The sequence below is a fragment of the Oreochromis niloticus genome, linkage group LG3 (genome assembly GCF_001858045.2).
Source record: "Oreochromis niloticus isolate F11D_XX linkage group LG3, O_niloticus_UMD_NMBU, whole genome shotgun sequence".
Lineage (NCBI taxonomy): Eukaryota > Metazoa > Chordata > Actinopteri > Cichliformes > Cichlidae > Oreochromis > Oreochromis niloticus.
In genome coordinates this window covers 83,048,239-83,073,505 of record NC_031967.2, presented here as the reverse complement: position 1 = coordinate 83,073,505, position 25,267 = coordinate 83,048,239, and the positions used below count along the sequence as shown (strand labels likewise).

The 25,267-nt window shown below is 40.1% G+C and overlaps 1 protein-coding gene across 1 annotated transcript; it reads left to right on the top strand.

The window, feature by feature from the left end:
- The first annotated feature begins 10,988 nt into the window (after positions 1–10,988).
- LOC109197000 (E3 ubiquitin-protein ligase TRIM39-like) lies at positions 10,989–16,219 on the top strand. Its single transcript, XM_025905257.1, has 3 exons — positions 10,989–11,021; positions 11,246–11,329; positions 14,473–16,219. The coding sequence occupies exons 1-3, from the start codon at positions 10,989–10,991 to the stop codon at positions 16,138–16,140; spliced, it is 1,785 nt and encodes a 594-aa protein (XP_025761042.1). The 3' UTR covers positions 16,141–16,219.
- The last annotated feature ends 9,048 nt before the right edge of the window (positions 16,220–25,267 follow it).

Here is a 25,267-nt window from a genome sequence, read left to right as displayed (position 1 = left end):
ACCTGGCAATTGACTATGTGCACGTTAGCATATGCTACTTCCGGTGCAAAAACTCCTGTGGGGAGCTTTGTTTCCGGTGTCCTATTCACGCCCTGTTTAATGTCCAAAAGAAGTTAACCAAATGAATGAATTAAGCGTCGATTTACATTTCTATAGATGTCTTGGTCATTTACCCAATATAACTGTAAATGATGTTCATGGACTTGTCGATATTTTGCCCCCATGCCTCAGAGCAAAAGAGAAAAGGGATTCAAATGTTATATTTCTCAGCTGTCCCTCGTTTATTGCGGGTGTTATGTTAAAAAAATAACCAGCGATAGGTGAAATCAAGTAGCCAATTTTATTTTTTGATGCGTGGACATCGTGGACATCCAGTACTGCACTTTTTAATTTAGAAGGTAAGTCACAACATACCCTTCATACATACTAATGTATAGAAACCCTCACCAGCAATCGTTCATTTTTTGTGTGGCTTTTTTCATGGTTTGTTAACATGCTGTGTAGGTGTGGACATAACGGGAAACATCTGTGACTGTTGTTCACCTGTAGTTTGAATGCTGAACATTTGCCTGTTTAAAGAATAAGACCAGTCACTATACAGAGATGTGCTTCTGAATGTGGACGATGTGTCTTATGCTGCAGTGATGCAGTTCTGCTTGTGTTGAGTGATGCAAACAACCGATCGATCTAAACTCTTTAAACGTCAATCACGTGGTTACCGGCTACCGGCGAAAATAATCTGGACGGTAAGCCAATTTCTGTCTTAGAGCATTTGCGCCGCTGTGTGTTTTTGTGGTCTTCTTTTGCGGCTAATTCAGTGAATTTTGGTCTGATCGTGGTGAAACTTTGTGTGTGGAGTCAGTGATAGCTCTGGGAGCTAACCAGCCTATCTTTAACCGGTTACATGAAGTCTGAAGAATTTCTGGTTCGGTTTTGTTTGTTTAGCGGACTTCTGCGCATTTACGTAACTGCTCGTTTAATCGCGGCTTATTTTCGGTGTGTTTGGTGGTTGTAGAAATGGTTTATATGACATTTTAGCTGAGATTATGAGGTTTCTGTGGATACCACACATGTCTGGACTTATATTTCTCAACCCGCGTTATAACCGATTAAACGTGATCTCCTCCTTTTTGCCCCCGGTACCGGAGACGTGGGGCTTAAGTGGTTAAACGTCAAAATCTATCATTAGATTTTTTTGTGACACAACAGTGGTGAGTGTTCCCACCTTCTGCTCTTTGGAACTTAACGCAATCTTTCCGTTTTCAAGTTTTGGACATGATTTTGGAGTATATCTTCGCAGTAGCGATTTACCGCAAAGTAAAGCTACTGGAAATGTGCAACCCCACATCCGGCCTCAAACCAGGAAGTTAGCATTTTCTCGTGCACTATCCCACAACTGAAGTAAGCAGTGTTGCCAACTCCTCAGTAAGGAAAATCGCTATTGGTTGTCCTAAAAGTCGCTAGAAGTCGCTAAATGACGTCATCACCTAATTTGCATAATTGGTCATGCTAATATAATTGTAACCTATGTTGTTGGAGAGAGAAATAACATCGTGGAAGAGACATAAAGTGAGTAAAAAACGTCCTAAATGCATTTAGAGTTTATTTAGAACTACAAATTAAATTTCTTTTAGCAATTAATGTTTTTTTTAATGTCACAATTCCAACCCTGCTCCTTCACCTGGGCTTGGACCGGCAAAAGTGACCCGAAATAGGCACTCTGGTGGAGTTATTTTGTGTGTGTGTGTTTATAACTAGTTTTAAACCTTGTGATCTACAAAACAGCATAAGAGTAAAAGAGTAAAAGAAGAACTGACTGTGTTACAGCACCCGCTGCTTGTTGAGAGTAAAAGCGATACGCGCTTTCACGTCTTTTTTTAGCGACTTTTTTAAGAAAAAAAGTCGCTAGGGGGTCTGAAAACTCGCTAAATATAGCGACAAAGTCGCTAAGTTGGCAACACTGGCAAGTAAGATCATTTAGCTCAGACGTTCCCAAAGTGTGGGGCCCGCCCCAGAGCTATTGCAGGGGGGCGCGGAATGAAAAGAGGAAAAGAAAAAAAAAAAAAAAACAATGCTTGGACACTGCTAGCACGGGGCGCCCACACAAACGCAAAGCAGGAGATGAAGCATTGCTGAATATGTTTCCAAACCAACTTCATTCTAAGCCAAAGACTAGAAAATATGGTGAAGCATATCTTCCCTTTGGTTTCACCTGCACAAGTGCTGAGGTAGGTCTCCCTGCAGAATTAGTTTTCCCTGCATCGGGAGCAGCGCTGGGCTGTTCAAATCACGGACAAACGGTATCCCACAGTTGTTTATGTTTTTGAACCCATTTTGCAGAGGGATTTTTTGAAAAATGTATTGATAGCAATGTTGAACATTATTACACAGGAAAAAAAACAACTACATGTAAAATAATTACACCGTGATGCCTCTGCCTTTCTAAATGCAGGGACAGTAACTGCCTGTATATGTAAGCGTGTAAAACCTGCAGAGTCAGATTAACAGTATTTTGTCTCTATCTGCCATTCTGCAATTCATCTCATGTAAACAATAACGTGGCGCACAGCGTGACGTGAAAAAAGGCACATACCTTTGACGTTGCGTGACAAACTCTGTATTCCTCGTCCACACGTAAACGCAAAAAAAAGGAGTTTAAAAAAATCTCCGTTCTTGGTGATTCGATACGCCGTTTACATGTGCCCGAAACAGCTGCGCGTTCAAAAATACCCGTGTAGGTGCGGACGGAGCGTAAAAGAGTTGGTAGTTTATTTTCTTACTACCTGTAATTTATTGCAGATTATTTGTATTTGCTTAATTGTTTAATAAACGTTTGAGGTGTAAAATAAACCGCAATGGAGCAAAATATGGGTATGTGTAGTTGAAGGATGTGTTTGTGCGTGTGTGTGTGCGCGCGTGGGGGGGCGCGAACATTTTTCTTGTAAAACAAAGGGGGGCCCAGCAAAAAAAGTTTGGGAACCACTGATTTAGCTAATGATCATGTTAGCTAGCTTGCTAACTAGCGGCCCTCACAAAACACGACTTTATCTTAATAGCACAGTTATACTATAGTGTCGTTCATAAATGTAATAATTGAACTTAATGTTACCAACCTTAAACTATTGTTAGTTTTTTAAAAATAAATATTTTTTTTTTATCTTGGTAATGGTCCAGTTGGTTTACAAAGCAGGGAAAACGATTTTGTCCCGAAAAAGTAAGGTCATGACAGGAACTGAGCATGCGCATGCAGAAAATTATTTATATATTTTTTTCAAAGTACACAAAATTCACAAATGAAGTCTAAAATGCTTATTGCCTAAAAATAAATATAACTGATATAATTTAAAACTGAAAAATTGGATAATTAAGGAAAAATATATTTTTAAAAATTGCCTACACTTCCCATTGTCCCACACTCTCATCTGTGGCCTTCAGCAAAGAGCGGTAAAGTATGCCGCATGGCTACAGCGCATAAACAGTTCACCATAGCGCTCTGGAGATGTATGATCTGTTTTATCTTTGTTTCTTAAACTCTGAATGTGCTCCTTGCCACGTAAATGCAGCTTGTGGTCGAAGGCAGGATTTGGATTGTGGAAAAGATGGCTGTGAACAGGATTTCAGAGTTTTTAACTCGTTCTTTCGCCACATTAAACGGACGCACCCTATGTATTTGACGAATGGAAACCCACCAAGAGGATGGAGGATCCCCCCCAACATCCCACTCTGTAGGATCGGAAAATTGTTGTGGTTCTGTGTTTGCCAACCGTGGTACTACAACAACAACCAGCACTGTGGAAATATCAACTCGTGGATCTTTGCCTGAAGCGCAGGAGCCTCAGGTTGACAGCCCGGTCATGGTAAGTGTTAACCTAACTAAATAAAATGTAGTGTGACTTCTGATGACACATTTAGCTATGTTTAACTCCTTATGCTGCTTGTGCAGACTCCCTGACTCTTGGTGGCGCTGTCACTTGGTGTTCGCTCGCTTTGTGGTAGAGTATCACTTCCTGTTCCTGCTCAAACACAGTGGTGTTTCTGAGTAGCTTTTCTGCTTAGCAATTTAATTTAAATCTTTTGATACATCCCTTCTTCATAGTATAATCTTAACGTGCTTCATCTGAATCACCCTTTCTGTGTACTCACTACCTAATTTGTAGCCAAAGTATTCACTCACTGTCTCTTTACTGTTTCGCTAGCTTAGCTTAGCTCGTAGCCGACTCGTTAGCACCATGGCTACTTCACCTGTCCCTCCTGCACTTTCCTGCTCATTGTGTCAGATGTTTAGTTACTCCTCGGCCTCCTTTAGCAGTAATGATACCTGTAACAAATGTAGCATATTTGCAGCTCTGGAGGCCAGGATTACTGAATTGGAGACTCGGCTTCGCACCCTTCATTCACCCGTAGCTAGCCAGGCCCCTGTAGCTGGTGCAGCCGAAGATAGCGTAGGCCCCGCTAGCTGTTTCCCGGCAGACCCAAGCAGCTGGGGAAAGAGGGCGGCTGGGTGACGGTGAGGAGGAAGCATAGTCTTAAACTGAAGCCCCAGGTACACCACCAACCTGTTCATGTGTCTAACCGTTTTTCCCCACTCGGCGACACACCCGCCGGGGGTCAAACTCTGGTAATTGGTGATTCTGTTCTCAGACATGTGAAGCTAGAGACACCGGCAACCATAGTCAATTGTCTTCCAGGGGCCAGAGCAGGCGACATTGAAGGAAATTTAAAACTGCTGGCTAAGGGTAAACGTAAATACAGTAAGATCATAATTCACGTCGGCAGTAATGACACCCGGTTACGCCAATCGGAGGTCACTAAAATCAATATTGAATCGGTGTGTAACTTTGCCAAAACAATGTCGGACTCTGTAGTTTTCTCTGGTCCCCTCCCCAATCAGACCAGGAGTGACATGTTTAGCCGCATGTTCTCCTTAAATTGCTGGCTGTCTGAGTGGTGTCCCAGAAACGATGTGGGCTTCATAGATAATTGGCAAACCTTCTGGAGGAAACCTGGTCTTGTTAGGAGAGACGGCATCCATCCCACTTTGGATGGAGCAGCTCTCATTTCTAGAAATATGGACCAATTTATTAAACCCCCCAAAATATGACTATCCAGAGTTGGGACCAGGAAGCAGAGTTGCAGTCTTACACGCCTCTCTGCAGCTTCTCTCCTCCTGCTACCCCCCCAAAAACCCATCTCCATTGAGACTGTGTCAGCTCCCAAAAAGACAAAAAACAAACTAAAAACCAGCAATAAACAACTTAAACATAAAAAATCACAAAGAAAGAACAATACAGTATCCACATCTGAACCAAAGAGTAAAACAGTGAAATGTGGATTATTAAATATTAGGTCTCTCTCCTCCAAGTCTCTGTTAGTACATGACTTAATAATTGATCAACAAATCGATTTACTCTGCCTTACAGAAACCTGGTTGCAGCAGGATGAGTATGTTAGTTTAAATGAATCAACACCCCGAGTCATTCTAACTACCAGAAATCCCGAAGCACAGGCCGAGGGGGCGGTGTGGCAGCAATTTTTCACACCAGTCTATTAATTAACGAAAGACCAAGACAGACTTTTAATTCATTTGAAAGCCTGATGCTTAGCCTCGTCCACCCCAGCTGTAAAACTCAGAAACCAGTCTTACTTGTTATCATCTATCGTCCACCTGGGCCTTACACAGAGTTTCTGTCTGATTTCTCAGACTTTTTATCTGATTTAGTGCTCAGCTCAGATAAAATAATTATTGTGGGTGATTTTAACATCCATGTAGATGCTAAAAATGACAGCCTCAACATCGCATTTAATCTGTTATTAGACTCAATTGGCTTCTCTCAAAATGTAAAAGAACCCACCCACCACTTTAATCACACTCTAGATCTTGTTTTAACATATGGCATAGAAACTGGACATTTAACAGTGTTTCCTGAAAACCCTCTGCTGTCTGATCATTTCCTGATAACATTTACATTTACAATAATTGATTACACAGCAGTGGAGAGTAGACTTTATCAAAGTAGATGTCTTTCTGAAAGTGCTGTAACTAAGTTTAAGAATATAATCCACCCACTGTTATCATCTTCAATGCCCTGTACCAACATAGAGCAGAGCAGCTATCTGAACGCTACTCCAACAGAGGTCGATTATCTTGTTAATAATTTTACCTCCTCTCTACGTACGACTCTGGATACTGTAGCTCCTGTGAAAACTAAAGCCTCAAATCCGAAGTACCTGACTCCGTGGTATAATTCTCAAACACGTAGCCTAAAGCAGATAACTCGTAAGCTGGAGAGGAAATGGCGTGTCACAAATTTAGAGGATCATCATTTAGCCTGGAGAAATAGTTTGCTGCTTTATAAGAAAGCCCTCCGCAAAGCCAGAACATCTTACTATTCGTCACTGATTGAAGAAAATAAGAACAACCCCAGGTTTCTCTTCAGCACTGTAGCCAGGCTGACAAAAAGTCAGAGCTCTACTGAGCCAACAATCCCTTTAACGTTAACTAGTAATGACTTCATGAACTTCTTCACAAATAAAATTTTTATCATTAGAGAAAAAATTACCAATAATCATCCCACAGATGTAATATTATCTACAGCTACTTTTAGTACCATCGGTGTTAAGTTAGACTCTTTTTCTCCAATTGATCTTTCTGAGTTAACTTCAATAATTAATTCCTCCAAACCATCAACGTGTCTGTTAGACCCCATTCCTACTAAACTGCTCAAAGAAGTCCTGCCATTAATTAATTCTTCGATCTTAAATATGATCAACCTATCTCTAATAATAGGCTATGTACCACAGGCCTTCAAGGTGGCTGTAGTTAAACCTTTACTTAAAAAGCCATCTCTAGACCCAGCTGTCTTAGCTAATTATAGGCCAATCTCCAACCTTCCTTTCATATCAAAAATCCTTGAAAGAGTAGTTGTCAAACAGCTAACAGATCATCTGCAGAGGAATGGCTTATTTGAAGAGTTTCAGTCAGGTTTCAGAGCTCATCACAGCACAGAAACAGCTTTAGTGAAGGTTACAAATGATCTTCTTATGGCCTCTGACAGTGGACTCATCTCTGTGCTTGTCCTGCTAGACCTCAGTGCTGCGTTTGATACTGTTGACCATAATATCCTATTAGAGCGATTAGAACATGCTGTAGGTATTACAGGTACTGCACTGCAGTGGTTTGTATCATATCTATCTAATAGACTCCAATTTGTTCAAGTAAATGGAGAGTCCTCTTCACACACTAAGGTTAAATATGGTGTTCCACAGGGTTCAGTGCTAGGACCAATTCTATTTACATTATACATGCTTCCCTTAGGCAGCATCATTAGAAGACATAGCATAAATTTTCACTGCTATGCAGATGACACGCAGCTCTATCTATCCATGAAGCCAGGTAACACACACCAATTAGTGAAACTGCAGGAATGTCTTAAAGACATAAAGACCTGGATGGCCGCTAACTTTCTGCTTCTTAATTCAGATAAAACTGAGGTTATTGTACTCGGCCCTGAAAATCTTAGAACTATGGTATCTAAGCAGATTCTTACTCTGGATGGCATTACCTCGGCCTCCAGTAACACTGTGAGGAACCTTGGAGTCATTTTTGACCAGGACATGTCCTTCAATGCACATATTAAACAAATATGTAAGACTGCTTTCTTCCATTTGCGCAACATCTCTAAAATTAGAAATATCCTGTCTCAGAGTGATGCTGAAAAACTAGTTCATGCATTTATTACTTCCAGGCTGGACTACTGTAATTCTTTATTATCAGGATGTCCTAAAAACTCCCAGAAAAGCCTTCAGCTGATCCAAAATGCTGCAGCAAGAGTACTGACAGGGACTAGAAAGAGAGAGCATATTTCTCCTGTTTTGGCTTCCCTTCATTGGCTTCCTGTTAAATCCAGAATTGAATTCAAAATCCTGCTCCTCACATACAAAGTCTTAAATAATCAGGCCCCATCTTATCTTAATGACCTTGTAGTACCATATCACCCCATTAGAGCACTTCGCTCTCACACTGCAGGCCTACTTGTTGTTCCTAGAGTATTTAAAAGTAGAATGGGAGGCAGAGCCTTCAGTTTTCAGGCCCCTCTTCTGTGGAACCAGCTTCCAGTTTGGATTCGGGAGACAGACACTATCTCTACTTTCAAGATTAGGCTTAAAACTTTCCTTTTTGCTAAAGCATATAGTTAGGGCTGGACCAGGTGACCCTGAATCCTCCCTTAGTTATGCTGCAATAGACGTAGGCTGCCGGGGATTCCCATGATGCATTGAGTTTTTCCCTTCCACTCACCTTTCTCACTCACTATGTGTTAATAGACCTCTCTGCATCGAATCATATCTGTTATTAATCTCTGTCTCTCTTCCACAGCATGTCTTTATCCTGTTTTCCTTCTCTCACCCCTACCAGTCGCAGCAGATGGCCCTGCCCCTCCCTGAGCCTGGTTCTGCCGGAGGTTTCTTCCTGTTAAAAGGGAGTTTTTCCTTCCCACTGTCGCCAAAGTGCTTGCTCATAGGGGGTCATATGATTGTTGGGCTTTTCTCTGTATTTATTATTGTGCTATCTACTGTACAATATAAAGCGCCTTGAGGCGACTTTTGTTGTGATTTGGCGCTATATAAATAAAATTGAATTGAATTGAATTGAATTTAACTCCTCGTATAAGGTCCTATATTACTTTTACTCCTTTTCTCCATTTTTAATCAAGCGTTTTTCACTATGGTTGGATTGTAAATCACCAGAATGAGTGTAAAGGCTACGCTGCAGCCGGAGCAGGCATGCACTCTGCGGCTGTCATGTCTCATGGTGTAGTTTGCATCAAAGACACTTTGCTCGTTTAAATCGTTCATGTGGCAGCAATTTGGGTATCTCGTAGGAGTTACAAATGGTCAGTACAGTTACAGATAAGACAGAGTATTTGGAAGCCCTGTAAAAAAAAAAAAAAAGTTTAAAAAAAAAATTTATTGGCCAGAAATACTGCCAAAATGTACAGGAATGATTTTTTGGAAAATTAAATAAAATAATAAATGCATACAATAAAAATATGACATATACTTATATAAACATCAATTCTACCTGAAAATGTAAATTACATTATTTTAAAATACATAAATAATTTAATAAATACAACAAACATGTAAACAAACTAATATCTAAGTGCGAACAAAAATTCATTAATTAAAAGATAAAATCTCGTTGTCATGAACCCAATCCCTTGTCTTGTCTCATCAGAAAATGGGCAACCTCTTTTTTTATTGTCTTTAGCTACTTTTCCATTTCTTCCATTTCACAACTTTAACAGTAATCACTGTCATTCACTTCATTCACTTTGTTTTTTTGGGGTTTTTTTGTTTTTTGTTTTGATGGTCTAATCATTAGGTTACCTAATTATACCTGTTGTGTAAGATTTTAGAATTGGCCAAGTGTTTGGAGTAACTTCGTTATTCTGCTCTAAAGGAAGAAGCTGCTACATCCTTTACCAGACCTGTTGCGGCTTTCGCTATCAGTGTTCAAAAACAGTGCCACTAATCACAGGTATGTCATATTCTTAATGGATCAATACAGTACATAATGCAATCAATATCTTACTTGTTTATAATGACATTCAAACTTTTTATATAAATGCAGAATAAGTTACTTTGTTTGTCAAATATTTTCACAGAGAACGGTCAAACATATCATCTCAGGAGTGCAACAATATCAGGCAGTTCTTCTGGATATGCTCAAGGAAAAATTGAGGACAGTGTTTGAAGATCATGCCGAGAGAACCACTCAGCTTCAAGATGAGGCGTTGGCTACATTTGATAAGTTCATGGATCCTTTCTCCAGCATTGCTATGGACAGAGTTGAGCCATAGGGGAACTGTTCAGCTCAGTCAACGCATAGGAAGTAGTAGTATCCCAGAAGATTTGTTAGGTAAAGCAAGGTCTTTGAAGGGTCATGTCCATAAGCAACAAAAGTTTTTACTACGTACCATTAATTGAAAGTGTAAAGCAGTTATTGACTGATGAGAGAATCTGTTGAACACTGTACCACAAAGAAGCAGAGAGGCATTCTTCTACAAACGGATCCCTCTTTACATCTCACCCCATATTTACAGGCCAAATGCATTGCAATTAATACTTTACACAATTATAATGTGTAACCCCTTAGGGTCCCATGCTTCTGCAAACACATTGGTTATGTTTTATTGTACTTTAGAAAATATTGATTCAAAATTTAGGTCAAAGTTAGCTGCAATATGACTTTATTGCTATCGCTAAAGAAAATTACATTGCTCAGTGGGGCGTTGATGTTGTCCTGAAAAGAATTCTTCAAGATCTATCAGTGCTTTACAATGGTGTAAGGATTGAAATGTCAAATGGTGAAATTGAATAGTTTGGTGTTTTTTATAGCCAGTTGCGAAAACATGCTATCCCAGCATGAGAGTTATTCTTTCCATTTTAGGATTTCTGTACTAATATAGACACAATTTTGTTTTCTAATTTCTGCTACTGTTTTCTAATTTCTGCTACATAACTTTGCACTTTTGCTGTAACAAAACAAATTTCCCACCTGTGGGACTAATAAAGGTCATCTTATTTTATCTTATCTTATTATATGGTTATTCTTGATTTAAGTTTATAATCTGGCACGGTGGTTAGCACTGTTGCCGCACAGCAAGAAGGTCCTGAGTTCAATTCCACCATCAGGCCGGGGTCTTTCTGTGTGGAGTTTGCATGTTCTCCCCGTGTTTGCGTGGGTTCCCTCCGGGTACTCCGGCTTCCTCCCACCGTCCAAAGACATGCAGCTTGTGGGGATAGGTTAATTGGATAATCCAAATTGTCACTAGGTGTGAATGTGAGTGCGAATGGTTGTCTGTCCCTGTGTGTTGGCCCTGCGACAGACTGGCGACCTGTCCAGGGTGTACCCCGCCTCTCGCCCTATGACAGCTGGGATAGGCTCCAGCGCCCCCTGCGACCCTGGAAAGGATAAGCGGAAGCGAATGGATGGATGGATGGATGGATCTAAAATCAAGGCTTAGAAACAAGTATATCATTTTTAAAACAAGGCAAATTATCTGGCCTGTCAAAAAATAAGATTTTAAATCATGATAAGCACCAGATAATTTGCAGTGTACAGACCAGCTGATTCCTGTAAAGGGAGAGGCAGCAAAACCAGACAAACAGGTGCAGGGAGAGGCGGAGCAGCACCTGAAAAACATGAAGTTTAACGTCATTTTTCCAGAAGTAGGTGTGAAAGAGCAGCAGCAGAGCTGCAGTCGAGTCCTGTTTGTCTCTAAAAGAAGATTCACTGGAGTCCATCAGGTTTCTCTCAGCAACAGTGGTGAGTGCAGCTGATCACACTTCCTGTTTCTACACTAATCTTCACTCTGTTCACTTCATGCTGACTCATCACAGTCACACTGGATCCATAGAAATCTGCTCATGTAACCACAGATCCACTGTAGGAACATCGAGCTGCTGCTTCAGTCTCACTGTGGCTCTGCTCAGGACTGTGGACTCAGTCTGTGCTCTGGACTTCAGACTGACTCCACACTTCCTGGTTATTCATCACTTCCTATTCCTATTAGATTGATTCTGGATCTGGTTGATCATAAGGATTACAGACGTGAAAACACCTGTTTATTCTTTATTGATTTAAAGCCTTTGATACTGTAAACCAGCAGATTTTGGTCAGTACTTCAAAAAGTCATTCACACATTTTACAAAGAGAGATTATCTGACTTAGTGTATCCTGTAAGAGTCACAGATGCTCCTCAATCATTCAGAAAACAGTCGATGCTGCACTTTATAACTTTGTGTGGAAACATAAATCTCATTATTTAAACAGATGTGTTTGAATCATCCTGATAATCGAGGCTTTAAATATGTCAGAGTTCACACATCAGCTGTGATATTCAAGCTGAACTGGATCAAACATCAGACACAAACATAGATGATGGTGTTTAATCCCAAAGCTTATTTAAACAAACTGGAGGACAGAATTCCTCCTTAAATGTGATTTTGATCAACAAAATTCACTGATCTCATTTTCACACACAGGCTTTATCATGGTGGCTTCTTCTCTACTAACATAAGTCTTTGATCTGGACAAACAAATATATGAAATACAAAAATAAATCAATGTTTTCTGAGGATCCAGAATAATTGAATGATGTATCCCAGCGAGTGACTGGAAAAGTTCATCTTCTTCCATATCCTGAGTTTGTGAGGAGCTGTGATGTTCCAGTATCTGTGAGAGAAAACAGTTTTTAATGACACACAAATGGACCAAATATACAGACACCACTGAATAAACATGTTCTCATAAATGCCATTAATATACTGGATCAAACAGTTAATAACACATTTCTGAGGTTTATGATTCATTGTCCTCCTCACTGTCACTTCTATTGGAACAGTCACTGTTTAATATTAATGGGTCGTTGATCTGGACTTACAATAAGAAGGATTTAGTCACCAACAAGGTCGAAGTTTACTTCACAGTAATTGATGGAAAATATCCAACAAACTGATTTATTCAAGTATAAAATGATCTGGATGAATCTTGGAGCTTCTGTAAAACAGCCAGAGAAACAATTTCACATCTTTTTAACGACTGTATTTATCTTCATCCCCAAAGTTGATCCTGTTCATGTGGACGCTGCACTGTACAGCAGACACTACGATGTTAAGTTTGTGTTTGGGATGAACCAGTTTGTGTCTGAGTGTGTTGCTGGGTCTCCACCAGTTACTCTGAGAACTGAAGAAGCTTCTCTGATGAAACGTCTTCAAGAAACTCAAAGGAGTCCAGACGCTTTTCTTTCCAAGCTCCTCAGACTACAGGGAGTGCAGAATTATTAGACAAATGAGTATTTTGTCCACATCATCCTCTTCATGCATGTTGTCTTACTCCAAGCTGTATAGGCTCGAAAGCCTACTACCAATTAAGCATATTAGGTGATGTGCATCTCTGTAATGAGAAGGGGTGTGGTCTAATGACATCAACACCCTATATCAGGTGTGCATAATTATTAGGCAACTTCCTTTCCTTTGGCAAAATGGGTCAAAAGAAGGACTTGACAGGCTCAGAAAAGTCAAAAATAGTGACATATCTTGCAGAGGGATGCAGCAGTCTTAAAATTGCAAAGCTTCTGAAGCGTGATCATCGAACAATCAAGCGTTTCATTCAAAATAGTCAACAGGGTTGCAAGAAGCGTGTGGAAAAACCAAGGCGCAAAATAACTGCCCATGAACTGAGAAAAGTCAAGCGTGCAGCTGCCAAGATGCCACTTGCCACCAGTTTGGCCATATTTCAGAGCTGCAACATCACTGGAGTGCCCAAAAGCACAAGGTGTGCAATACTCAGAGACATGGCCAAGGTAAGAAAGGCTGAAAGACAACCACCACTGAACAAGACACACAAGCTGAAACGTCAAGACTGGGCCAAGAAATATCTCAAGACTGATTTTTCTAAGGTTTTATGGACTGATGAAATGAGAGTGAGTCTTGATGGGCCAGATGGATGGGCCCGTGGCTGGATTGGTAAAGGGCAGAGAGCTCCAGTCCGACTCAGACGCCAGCAAGGTGGAGGTGGAGTACTGGTTTGGGCTGGTATCATCAAAGATGAGCTTGTGGGGCCTTTTCGGGTTGAGGATGGAGTCAAGCTCAACTCCCAGTCCTACTGCCAGTTTCTGGAAGACACCTTCTTCAAGCAGTGGTACAGGAAGAAGTCTGCATCCTTCAAGAAAAACATGATTTTCATGCAGGACAATGCTCCATCACACGCGTCCAAGTACTCCACAGCGTGGCTGGCAAGAAAGGGTATAAAAGAAGAAAAACTAATGACATGGCCTCCTTGTTCACCTGATCTGAACCCCATTGAGAACCTGTGGTCCATCATCAAATGTGAGATTTACAAGGAGGGAAAACAGTACACCTCTCTGAACAGTGTCTGGGAGGCTGTGGTTGCTGCTGCACGCAATGTTGATGGTGAACAGATCAAAACACTGACAGAATCCATGGATGGCAGGCTTTTGAGTGTCCTTGCAAAGAAAGGTGGCTATATTGGTCGCTGATTTGTTTTTGTTTTGTTTTTGAATGTCAGAAATGTATATTTGTGAATGTGGAGATGTTATATTGGTTTCACTGGTAAAAATAAATAATTGAAATGGGTATATATTTGTTTTTTGTTAAGTTGCCTAATAATTATGCACAGTAATAGTCACCTGCACACACAGATATCCCCCTAAAATAGCTAAAACTAAAAACAAACTAAAAACTACTTCCAAAAACATTCAGCTTTGATATTAATGAGTTTTTTGGGTTCATTGTGAACATGGTTGTTGTTCAATAATAAAATTATTCCTCAAAAATACAACTTGCCTAATAATTCTGCACTCCCTGTACTGACGCTTGTTTCTCTCTTTTTAAAAATGAAATTTAAAGTGAATTTTGAATCAAATGTTTCTTTTCTTTCTCCCTCAGAGTGCAGACAGGTCTGCTGCCAACAATCTGCGATCTGAAGATCAGTTTCTGTGCTCCATCTGTCTGGATGTGTTCACTGATCCAGTCACTACATCATGTGGACACAACTTCTGCAAAACCTGCATCAGTCAGCACTGGGACATGAATCAGAGCTGTCAGTGTCCCATGTGTAAAGAGACTTTCTACACTAGACCTCAGCTGAGGGTCAACACCTTCATCTCTGAGATGGTTGCTCAGTTCAGACGTGAAGCTCAGCAGAAAGCCAGCAGCAGCAGCTCAGAGCAACAAGCTGCCAAACCAGGAGAAGTTCCTTGTGACGTCTGCACTGGAACCAGACTGAAGGCCCTGAAGTCCTGCCTGGTGTGTCAGACCTCTTACTGTCAGACTCACCTGGAGCCTCATCTGACAGTGAAACATCTGAAAAGACATCAGCTGATTGATGCTGTGGAGAACCTGGAAGGCAGGATGTGTACGAAGCACGATAAACCTCTGGAGCTGTTCTGTAAGACCGACCAGACATGTGTCTGCATGCTCTGCTCTGTTTTAGACCACAAGAACCACGAGTTTGTTCCTCTGAGAGAAGAATATGAAGGAAAGAAGGCAGAGCTGGAGAAGACAGAGGCTGAGATTCAGCAGATGATCCAGAAGAGACGACTGAAGATTCAGGAGATCACAGAGTCAGTGAAGATGAGTAAAGATGCTGCAGACAGACAGAAAGCAGAAGGTGTTCAGGTCTTCACTGCTCTGATGGAGTCTGTTGAGAGACGCCTGAAGGAGCTCATGAAGGAGATCGAAGACAAACAGGAAACTACAGAGAAACAGGCTGAAGGTCTCATCAAAGATCTGGAACAGGAAATCTCTGAGCTGATGGAGAGAAGCTCTGAGGTGGAGCAGCTCTCACGCTCTGAAGACCACCTCCACCTCCTCCTAAGCTTCTCCTCCCTGAAAGCTGCTCCACCCACCAAGGACTGGACAGAGGTCAGAGTTCATCCACCATCATATGAGGGGACTGTGGGGAGAGCTGTGGCTCAGCTGGAGGAGACAATCAGGAAACCCATGAAGAAGAAGCTGTTTGAGGCTGAGCTGCAGAGGGTGCAGCAGTATGAGGTGGATGTGACTCTGGATCCTGATACAGCTCATCCTGCTCTCATCCTGTCTGATGATGGAAAACAAGTTTATCATAGTGATGTGAGGAAGAATCTTCCAGACAACCCAGAGAGATTTTCTCAGTGTGTTTGTGTTTTAGGAGAGCAGAGTTTCTCTTCAGGAAGATTTTACTTTGAGGTTCAGGTTAAAGGGAAGACTGACTGGGATTTAGGAGTGGCCACAGAGTCGATCAACAGGAAGGAAGAAATCACACTGAGTCCTCAGGATGGTTTCTGGACTGTGTGGCTGAGAAATGGAAATGAGTACGAAGCTCTTGCTTCCCCTTCAGTCCGTCTCTATCTTCATCCTGGTCCTGAGAAGGTGGGGGTGTTTGTGGATTATGAGGAGGGTCTGGTCTCCTTTTATGATGTAGGTGCTGCAGCTCTGATCTACTCCTTTACTGGCTGCTCCTTCACTCACAAACTCCACCCATTCTTCAGTCCCTGTAAAAATGATGGAGGTAAAAACTCTGCACCTCTGATCATCTGTCCTGTCAATCAAACTGAGTCGATCAACGACTGATTTTATTTGATGAATGATTGATTTTTCTTGAAGGGACCAAATGAACATACTGAGTGTAAATCCTCTACAGTCTCCATGTTTCTATAGAATCTGATCATCAGGACGATTCACACTTTGATTCTCATGGAGTTTGATTTGAACAGAAGAAAAGTTGAATCAGGAAATGTTCCCACTGATGGAGACTCGAGCTGAAGAGCAAATATCAGAGAATAAATGTCCAAAAGCTTCATTTACAATAAAGTTTGTTCAATGCTTTGAGTGAATCCAGACTCATGTGTGGCTGTTATACGGAGCATCAGAGTCCAGCTGAGTTATGTTGGATACAAACTGCTTATTTTGGCTCTGTGAGGATTTTTGTTCACTGAAAACTGATAAGACGGATAATATTCAAAGAACTCTGTAGAGATTCATGCATCCATGTTCTCCACCTGCAGGTGTGGAGGACAAAGGTGGAGCACAGACTGCTGCATCCTTCCAGTCACATCATTTTGATGATTATATTTCCATGTTGTGATGATTTGGGTTAAAGAGAAACAGAGTTGAACGGCTGCAGTCACAGCATGAATAAGATGCTGAAGCTGAGCTGTCAGTGAACATGTTTCACTGTGATTTGATTTGAAGAATATAAAGTGTGTGTGGCTGCTGACAGCTGCAGTCTCTGTTAGTCTGCATGTTCAACACACACACAACTTTCCCCCTGAGGCAACGATCCAGCAACAACACAAAGATCAGCTGCCGACACACACACGATTGTGCAATCCCTTTCAGTGTGAACGCTCAAACAAACAAACAAACTCTATCAATGTCGTACTGTTAAAGAACACTTTACTGTTTAAGGTGGAATTCCTCCTCCTTCAGTAACAATGATTTGAGGTCTCTACCAGTGACTACAGTGGATTTAGCTCAACATACAATTTACTGAAACATTCCTGTGTTTTTTTTAATGCCATACAAACTATTTTAAAAGAGCTTTGATCACAACATCTTTGCTTTTTTCCCCCCAATCGGTTATTCCAATTATTTTATCTGGTTTAACTAACAAAGGCTTAAAATTTTACTCTTAACTTGATTTAAACTCCTTTAATTTCTCATTAACTCAGACTTTTAATTTATTTCGTTTTTTAATGTATTATTTCTTTATCCTGGTTTAATTTTTGCTGATCCTGTTTAACCTGACCTTTGACCGATTAATTTTAACTTAACTGTACTCTTGTTTTGACCTTTGACCTAATTATTATTATTATTACGCCGTTTTTTCCCCTCCAAAATGACCTCCAACAAGAAAGCCTCATTTCTGCTGTTTAACAGTGAAGAAATGTAAAATGATGTCAAATTAAATTGCAAAATTTCCCCAATTAAAATAAAATTGAATCAAATCAAATCATAGATCCAATCGATTCAGGACCTTGTGAATCAGATCACATCGATTCTAGAAATCAGTGACGATACCCAGACCTAAAGCTCACTACTAGCCTGTAATACAGTATTTGAAATTACATGGTGGTGGATAAAAAACTGTCATTTTGTCAGAGAGATTTTACTCTATGGGGTGTCAAACTCATTTTAGTTCAGGGGCCACATGGAGAAAAGTCTATTCTCAAGCGGGCCGGACTGGTAAAATCATTGTATATATAACTTAAAAACAACAACTTCAGATTTTTTTCTTTGTTTTAATACAATCAACATAAAAATAAAGCTAGAGCCTGTGGACAGTATGTTCAAAATAGTACAGGCACAACATAGCTATTAATCATAAAACACCTCAAGTTATTTGAAAATTCTGAGGACAAAGAACACACAAGCACACAGTGCCTCAGTGATTCACAGATCACAGAACTACATCAGGGTGTCTCATGCAGCACTTTCAGTGGGGTTGCATAGTTTATTTGACTCCTGGCATCTTTTAGCTTTCACCAGCTCATCAATATCAGGCTTCACATCCTGAGCGGCAGCTAACTTCAGGATGTGATTCAAGTGCCTGTGTGTGAGCCTTGAGCGCAGTTTTGTTTTATTTATGCTCATTACAGAGAAAACTTGCTCCCAAAGATACGTGGTTCCGAACATGCACAACAGTTTTGCAGCGAGGGCTGTCAAGTTGGGGTAACCTGGCAAGAGATTCTGATAGAATGTGTTCAAGCTGCGGTAAATTTGCCCTTCAAATCCGAGTCACACTGCAAGTCTATTATTTCAAGTTGGATCCTGACGGGCAGATCAGAGGGATTCACAGTGAACGGCGAGCAAATGAAGTCTTTCTCCAGGTCACCAAAAATCTGAAATTGTTGCTAAACTCTAGTAACAGTCCCGTTATTTTATCTTTAAACTGCTTCATATCTGCCACACTTTGGATCGTGCACACATTTTTCAGACAGGGGAAGTGAGCTGCATCACCACCAGCGAGCTGCGTCTCCCACAATAACAGCTTCAACTTGAAAGAACGTATACTGTCATAATACTGCGTGACAACTTTGTTGCGTCCTTGCAGCTGTTTGTTCAAGTTATTCAGGTGCTCTGTAACATCCACCATAAATGCAAGGTCCTGCATCCATTCTGCCGAATGAAATTCTAACACTGGTTTGCCCTTTTCTTCCATAAACTGTTCAATTTCTTCTCGTAAATCAAAGAAACGCCTCAGCTCAGCACCTCGGCTCAGCCATCTTACCTCAGTGTGGTATGGCAGGCCATAGATGTGGACTTTCTCTCTGAAAAGACTGCAAACCATTTGCAGATTGCACTTTATCTCTGAACTTTTTTACAACGCCTCCTTTCTTCCCGATCATTGAGGACGCACCATCTGTAGCCAGGCTGACAGCGCGGGACCAGTCCACTCTGATCCTGTCGGCAACTGTGTTTCTTGTCATGTTGAGTACAACAACAAGGCACATAGATGGGAAGGAAGTCGCCGTGACGTCAACGTCCCGCCTTAAGATTTAAAAATATCATTTTTTGTTGTAACCTCCAAACTCAATGGTAATGAAACGATACTTATTTTTCACTTTTTCAAACGACAACATCAGCACTTTTCGTACCTCCGGAAGCGTGAGCGGAGCGTTCACTGTGCGCAATTTGACGCACGCCGAGTCAGACGCTGTACGCTGCTTCAGGAGCAAAGCTATTGTCCGTCAATTTGTCGAAATCATCCTGTGGCTCTTCCCATCGATCTCCCCTTCGCTCACAGTTAGCAGATAATTGGTGTCTCTACATGATCGATTGACAGTGTGAGATGACAGAAGCTCCATTTTCTGCTCAATGCGCGTCTATTTCCAAAGCAGTTTCTTAGCTTTCCATCAATGACTACTTCCAGGTCAGAGGTCATTCAACCGCAGCTGCATTTAAAAAATGATTTTGAAGGGAAAAAGCTTTTGAATACATTTGAAGAAAAAAGTGTGTTTGTGTATTTTTTTTTAATTTTTTAGGCATAAAGACCTTTATATTTTTAAAAAAAATATAAAGGTCATCAATAGTGACACACAACACCACTCTTTTTTTCCACTTTTTAAAGCAGAAAGATACACTCAAAACCTGAATTTTTGGCTTTACTTTGTTCAAAGCTCAAAAATGAAAAAAAGGCGCCACCTTGTGGACAAATAAAAAATTTACATTTTTAAGGCCGGGACTCCAAAATGTTACCCTGGCTTTGAGGATGCGGCTACAAATAGTTCTAATGATGGTGCATTGAAAAATAGCGTTTATAATGTGTTTCAATGGGGCACAAATCAACCACTAGGACCAATAGTGTAAGTTTATTTGTAGCTTAGCCACTGAAGCTAATTTAAGGAAGTCAGACTGAAATTTTAAAATAAAATGTAACAAAACTTTTTTGGGGGAAAATTTGGCTATATTCCATTCAACACAGTGCAAATGGCTTGGATTTAAAAAAACACAAAAGTCGATTTAGATTGTTTACTATAATGGAGAGGTTTTTTATTGTCAGTTGATTTTTTTTGTTTGTTTTTTTAATTGTTTGTGGTTTTGCAGGCCTAAACTTTCTTTCAGTGTGAACCTGCTGATTTGGGTCTGAAGAACTAACTGATCAGAGATCAAATGGTCATATGACCCTATGACCTGCACTGCAGCAAACTGCACTGATTGGTCACTGTTCCCATAGATCAACCATCAGCAGCGCCTTCTAGTGGTGGAAACGGAGATAATAAATGTGCTAAAATGAGGTGCTCAGCAATGAGGCAGATGTGAAAAAACTCACAGCACAGACAGACACTCTATCTTAACCTCCTAAAACCCGAATTCTTCCACTGCATGCATTTTTAATTTCTCTTTGATATTTGGACATATTGGGGCCCAATGTAAAAACAAAGAATTTCCAGATTTTCTTTTTGCCTTCTTTTTGTTTCTAACAAAAATGAGAGCCACATATGAGCATATTCGTTTAAAATTTTGATAGAACCGTAGCAGTATAATGTCCTTGTAAGTTGATATCAGGCCTTTGTAGAGCAAAATTCAGTATTTTGGTCTAAATAACCCAAAATGTGATGTCCACATATGTGGACGCCAGGTCCTAGGAGGTTAAAATACTCTCTGCAGGTTCCGCGATGCATTCACCTCCACATCACCATAGGTCTGATCCCTGATGTCCCACATTATACAGAGCATACATCAGCACAGGGAGTTAATTGAATTACTCCAACAGCAGCACAGAGTGCAACTATCCACTGTGAAGGTCCCATTAATGCTGAGCCATATCTGCAGGTTTAGGAGAACATTTACTGCAGTCCAGATGTTTCAGTAAAGCTCTTTCCTATTTCAGCAGATGATGAACAAACCAAACTGAAGGAGAAGAGCCAAGCTGCTAAACTGGTCTGAATATAGTTCAAAACATCAGCCACTGAAAAATCTGGAGCTTTATGAACCCCAAACTACCACAAAGGAGCAGCTAAGATCCAACATCAACTAGAATGGAAACATGTGGCTTTAAACTGCTCCTCAGATAAAACATTTACAGATTATAGGAATGAAACCTCAACAAATAATTTCAGATATTTTTTGTACCTATTTGTCTCCAGAACAAGAAACTGTGTTAAAACTCATATGTTCGAACATGGCATTTGTTATGGCCAAATTGTGGTTTGCACAGAAGTCCAACAACAAAACACAGGACTCTTTCCTCACTCTGAAGGTGCAGGGAACAAACCCGTCCACTGGGAGAAACACCTGTGAACTCCAAGCTGAAGCAAAAAGCTGAGAGGATATTAGGATAGCCACTCCAGCCCGCCGTCATCTCATACAGGTTTTCTAAATCACTCTTTGTCTGGTCCCTCACCCAGGACTATTTTGCCATGGAAAACCCTACCAGGGGGCAGAATCCCCAAACAACATATACCCTGGGATCCCTGGGACACACACACCCCTCCATCATGGTAAAGTAGCAATTTGTGGAGGGTAATTAGTTCATCTGATAGATGAGCTCATTTCTAGTAACAACACCACAGCAGAGGACAGGTGCAAACTGGACATGAAAGTCAGAACTGCTGAGAAATGTCATTGGTGGATTACTGCCACATCTTTCAGACATCTAAATGAGGCATGAAGTAGTCACCATCACAATGGACTGTAATCACCTCTCGCACAGCTTATTTACACTCATGCAGTCTGGGAGGAGGTACAATAGCATCAGTTACAGGACCACTCCACAGCTAAATAGGTTTTTTCCACCACAGCAGTCAGACTGCTACACCAGCGCTTGTAAGAGGTGTAATTGTATTTTTAGCTTGCAATATTTTTGTATTTGTGAAAGTTATACTATCTATTGCTTCTTAATATTTGTCAGGTGCTCTTATTTGGTTTCTTATTTACAATATCCCATCTGGCATTGCACTGCTGAATAGTGCTGGGGCTGAGGAGAAACAGAAGAGAGTAGAGGGACTGAAGACAGTAGACATGGTGTAGATGGGAGCAAATAAGGTGTGTGATTAAGGGAAACTTGGTCAAACGTTTGTGTAAATTATGTCCAGTGGTTAATTGTATTTACCAACATCAAAAAGTCACAAGCAAAGAAAGACCACACCATGGCACATGTTTAAAAACGGAAAGTTTATTGATAAAAAATATTTATTAAACATAACTCCTCTCTGCTGACATCTGGCTACCAGATGTCAGCAGAGAGGACTGTGTTGAAAAGCTTCGAGTAATGATCCGTTCTTTAACACAAACTTTAATGTTTCAGAAAGCTTCGTTTGGCCACCACTACATTGGGACATTTGAATTGAGTCAGTGGGCAGTCCTTTGAATGAACCATCAGTCATAAAATAAATTCCTATAAAACCAATGTACCCCAGAAGAGGAGTCCTTTCCATTATACTGTGTTTCCCAAATGTACTTAATAGTACATGGGAACTTCTTGTGTGCTTGCAGTTATTGTTAACTATTATACAAATATTTGATCGGCTTGAATTTATTCTCATTTGACAGTAGTATGTTTAATTATCAAGAAACAGATAAAAACTGTACATGATCATTTTATCTTCACTTCCAGTAACATCATTAGATCAGGCAATTTTCTTGGTAACGCAAATATTTAGAGAGCCTATCACATTTTAACAACTCAGTTTATGTAGGTTGACAGCCTGCTGAGCATTAAATGGAGAATCGGAATGTGGAAATTATTGAACATTTTGTAATTATCTCAAAACTTTGACATAGTAACTCAAAGTTTACAGTTAATTTAGTAGAGTTTGAGTTATTTCAGTTGTGGAAAACAATGTTTAGCTTTGCTGAATCATTGCAAAATTTCAAATCATTGCATTAATTGTTGTTTTAATCCAGCATCCCATATTTTTTGAAATTTGATTTATGGCATCATATCATAAGATGACCTCTGCAACAAGATTCCCTGAAAGGAGAGAGATACTTTCCTATACCTTCAGCCCCATCCTTAAAACTTTCCTCCTCACAGAGAGAATGATGATCTTGTTTTCCTTCCTTATGACCTTGTCTGCCATCAACTTACAATGGTCCCACTGTGTGTATGTGTATGATATACCATAAGGCCCATTTGAGGTGTTACTCTAATTGCATATAACAGAGGTGTGGACTCGAGTCACATGACTTGGACTCGAGTCGGACTCGAGTCATTAATTTTATGACTTTAGACTTGACTTGAAAAAAGGTTGTAAGACTTGTGACTTGACTTGGACTTTTACACCAGTGACTTGGGACTTGAATTGGACTTGAACCTGTTTACTTGAAAAGACTTGATATTTTACCCAAATCTAAAATTTAACATACATATTATATAAAAAGTGCGGACCATTAATTCACTTTATTCATTCATTCATTCTTACCACACTCCGTATGTATGTGAGCGTGGGCTGTAGCACAGCCAATCAAATTAACCAGATTTGAAAAAAACAAGAACAAAAACGCTGGAGCCAAAAATGCTTCCAAGAGTAATTTCTTTCGGGTACATAAACTACGAAGTAGTCAACAAAAAACGAAATGCAATATGCAAAACATGCAAGAAGAGAATCACAGACGGAGATGGAACAACTTCCAACTTTGTCCGACATTTGAAGTTGCATAAAGAACGGTAGGTGGTGCTTTTTTTTTTTTTGCTACGATGAGACAGCTGACTTAGCTAACTTCATCTTATTAGCAAATGTTCTTCGGGCTACGTTGATGATACTATTTGGCTTTAACAGGTATGATATGTTTGTCATGCTATTTTAAATCCGGTCCTGCAAGCGCATCCAAGAATAACATGCAGCTTGTTAGCTCAGAATTGTCGGTGAATGGTGAGCAGGGTCCGTTTCAGAAAGTGGGTTCTGTAGCTGTACTCAGTCTCTCTCCGTCTCCTCCCCATCATTAACCCCGTAGATTTAACCCAGTTTAGACTGACAAATATTTATTTTACCATCACATCACAATTCAAAATCACTGTGTTTAATTTGCAATTAGTGTATGGTCGTGTTTAACTTTTGCATGTCTGAGCCAGGGAAAAAATTTTTTGGTTAGAAAATCTGGCCCACCTTAGTGTGTAATTGAGTAGTCCTGCTATACATGGCCTTTTTCTTCTGTCATTTATGTCAATACATCAAATAAAATACTTTGATCTTATATTATTAGCTGTTTATTTGCAAAGGTTATTCTCAACAGGGATGCTAGACAAAAACGGCGTTTTCTACAGACAGCCTAGAAAGAGAGAGAGAGTGTTTTCATATGTGAGACATTAGTGACGTTTAGCGTGTTTGGAGGCTGTAGTTAGTTTGTTGTGTAGTTATTGTTTTGTATTGTGTGTCAGTTAGACTGCTGAATTTCATATTTGATCTAAAAAAGCTGTCAAAGGCAGATTCCAGTGTAAACGCTGTCTCCACATAGAAAACTGGACTGTTGCACCTCCAGTTGTCAGAGCTGCAGGGTTTAGGCCTGTGCTGTTCTCCTCTGTCTTATACTGAACACAAACTACATTTTTTGGACTGGCACAAATAATTTGTGTGCCTTCTTATTTGATGCAGCACACCTGATTGTTCTGTAAATAGATTTAAATGGTTATATAAAAAACGCCTGAGGCCTTGGCTGCATTTTTAGGTAAATAGTACCATATAACTTTGTTGTTTGCAAAACTTGTGCATAATTTTTAGAAATGTACAATTTCTATTTGCATTTAAAGTTATGAAAATGATTCGTTAAACATGTAAAAAAAATAACTTTTTTCTACTCGGATTCTGAATTTTTTGTCTGAATTTAGATCAACTTTGCTAATATAGTATACCAAAATGAAAAAAATAACTCAAATTTCAGATATTTGAGGTTGTGCTGAAAATAATGATACCAAACAAGGCAAGAAAAACATATTTTAAAAGTGAAATATAGAAGTAAAATCAAAAGTAGTCAAGAACGGCCAATTATACCCGGGACCCCAGAGGGTTAAAAAAAAGACTTGAAAGGACTTGAAATTCAAAGTTTCGGACTTGGGACTTGACTTGAAAGTTGTCTGTCTTGACTTGCGACTTGACTCTGACTTGCTTGACTTTACTTGAGACTTGACTTGTGACTTGAGGATAAAGACTTGGGACTTACTTGAGCCTTGCAAAACAATGACTTGGTCCCACCTCTGGCATATAACTAAGTGCGAAAGTGATATTGCAATTACTAAAGTGATCAATACATAAGAAAA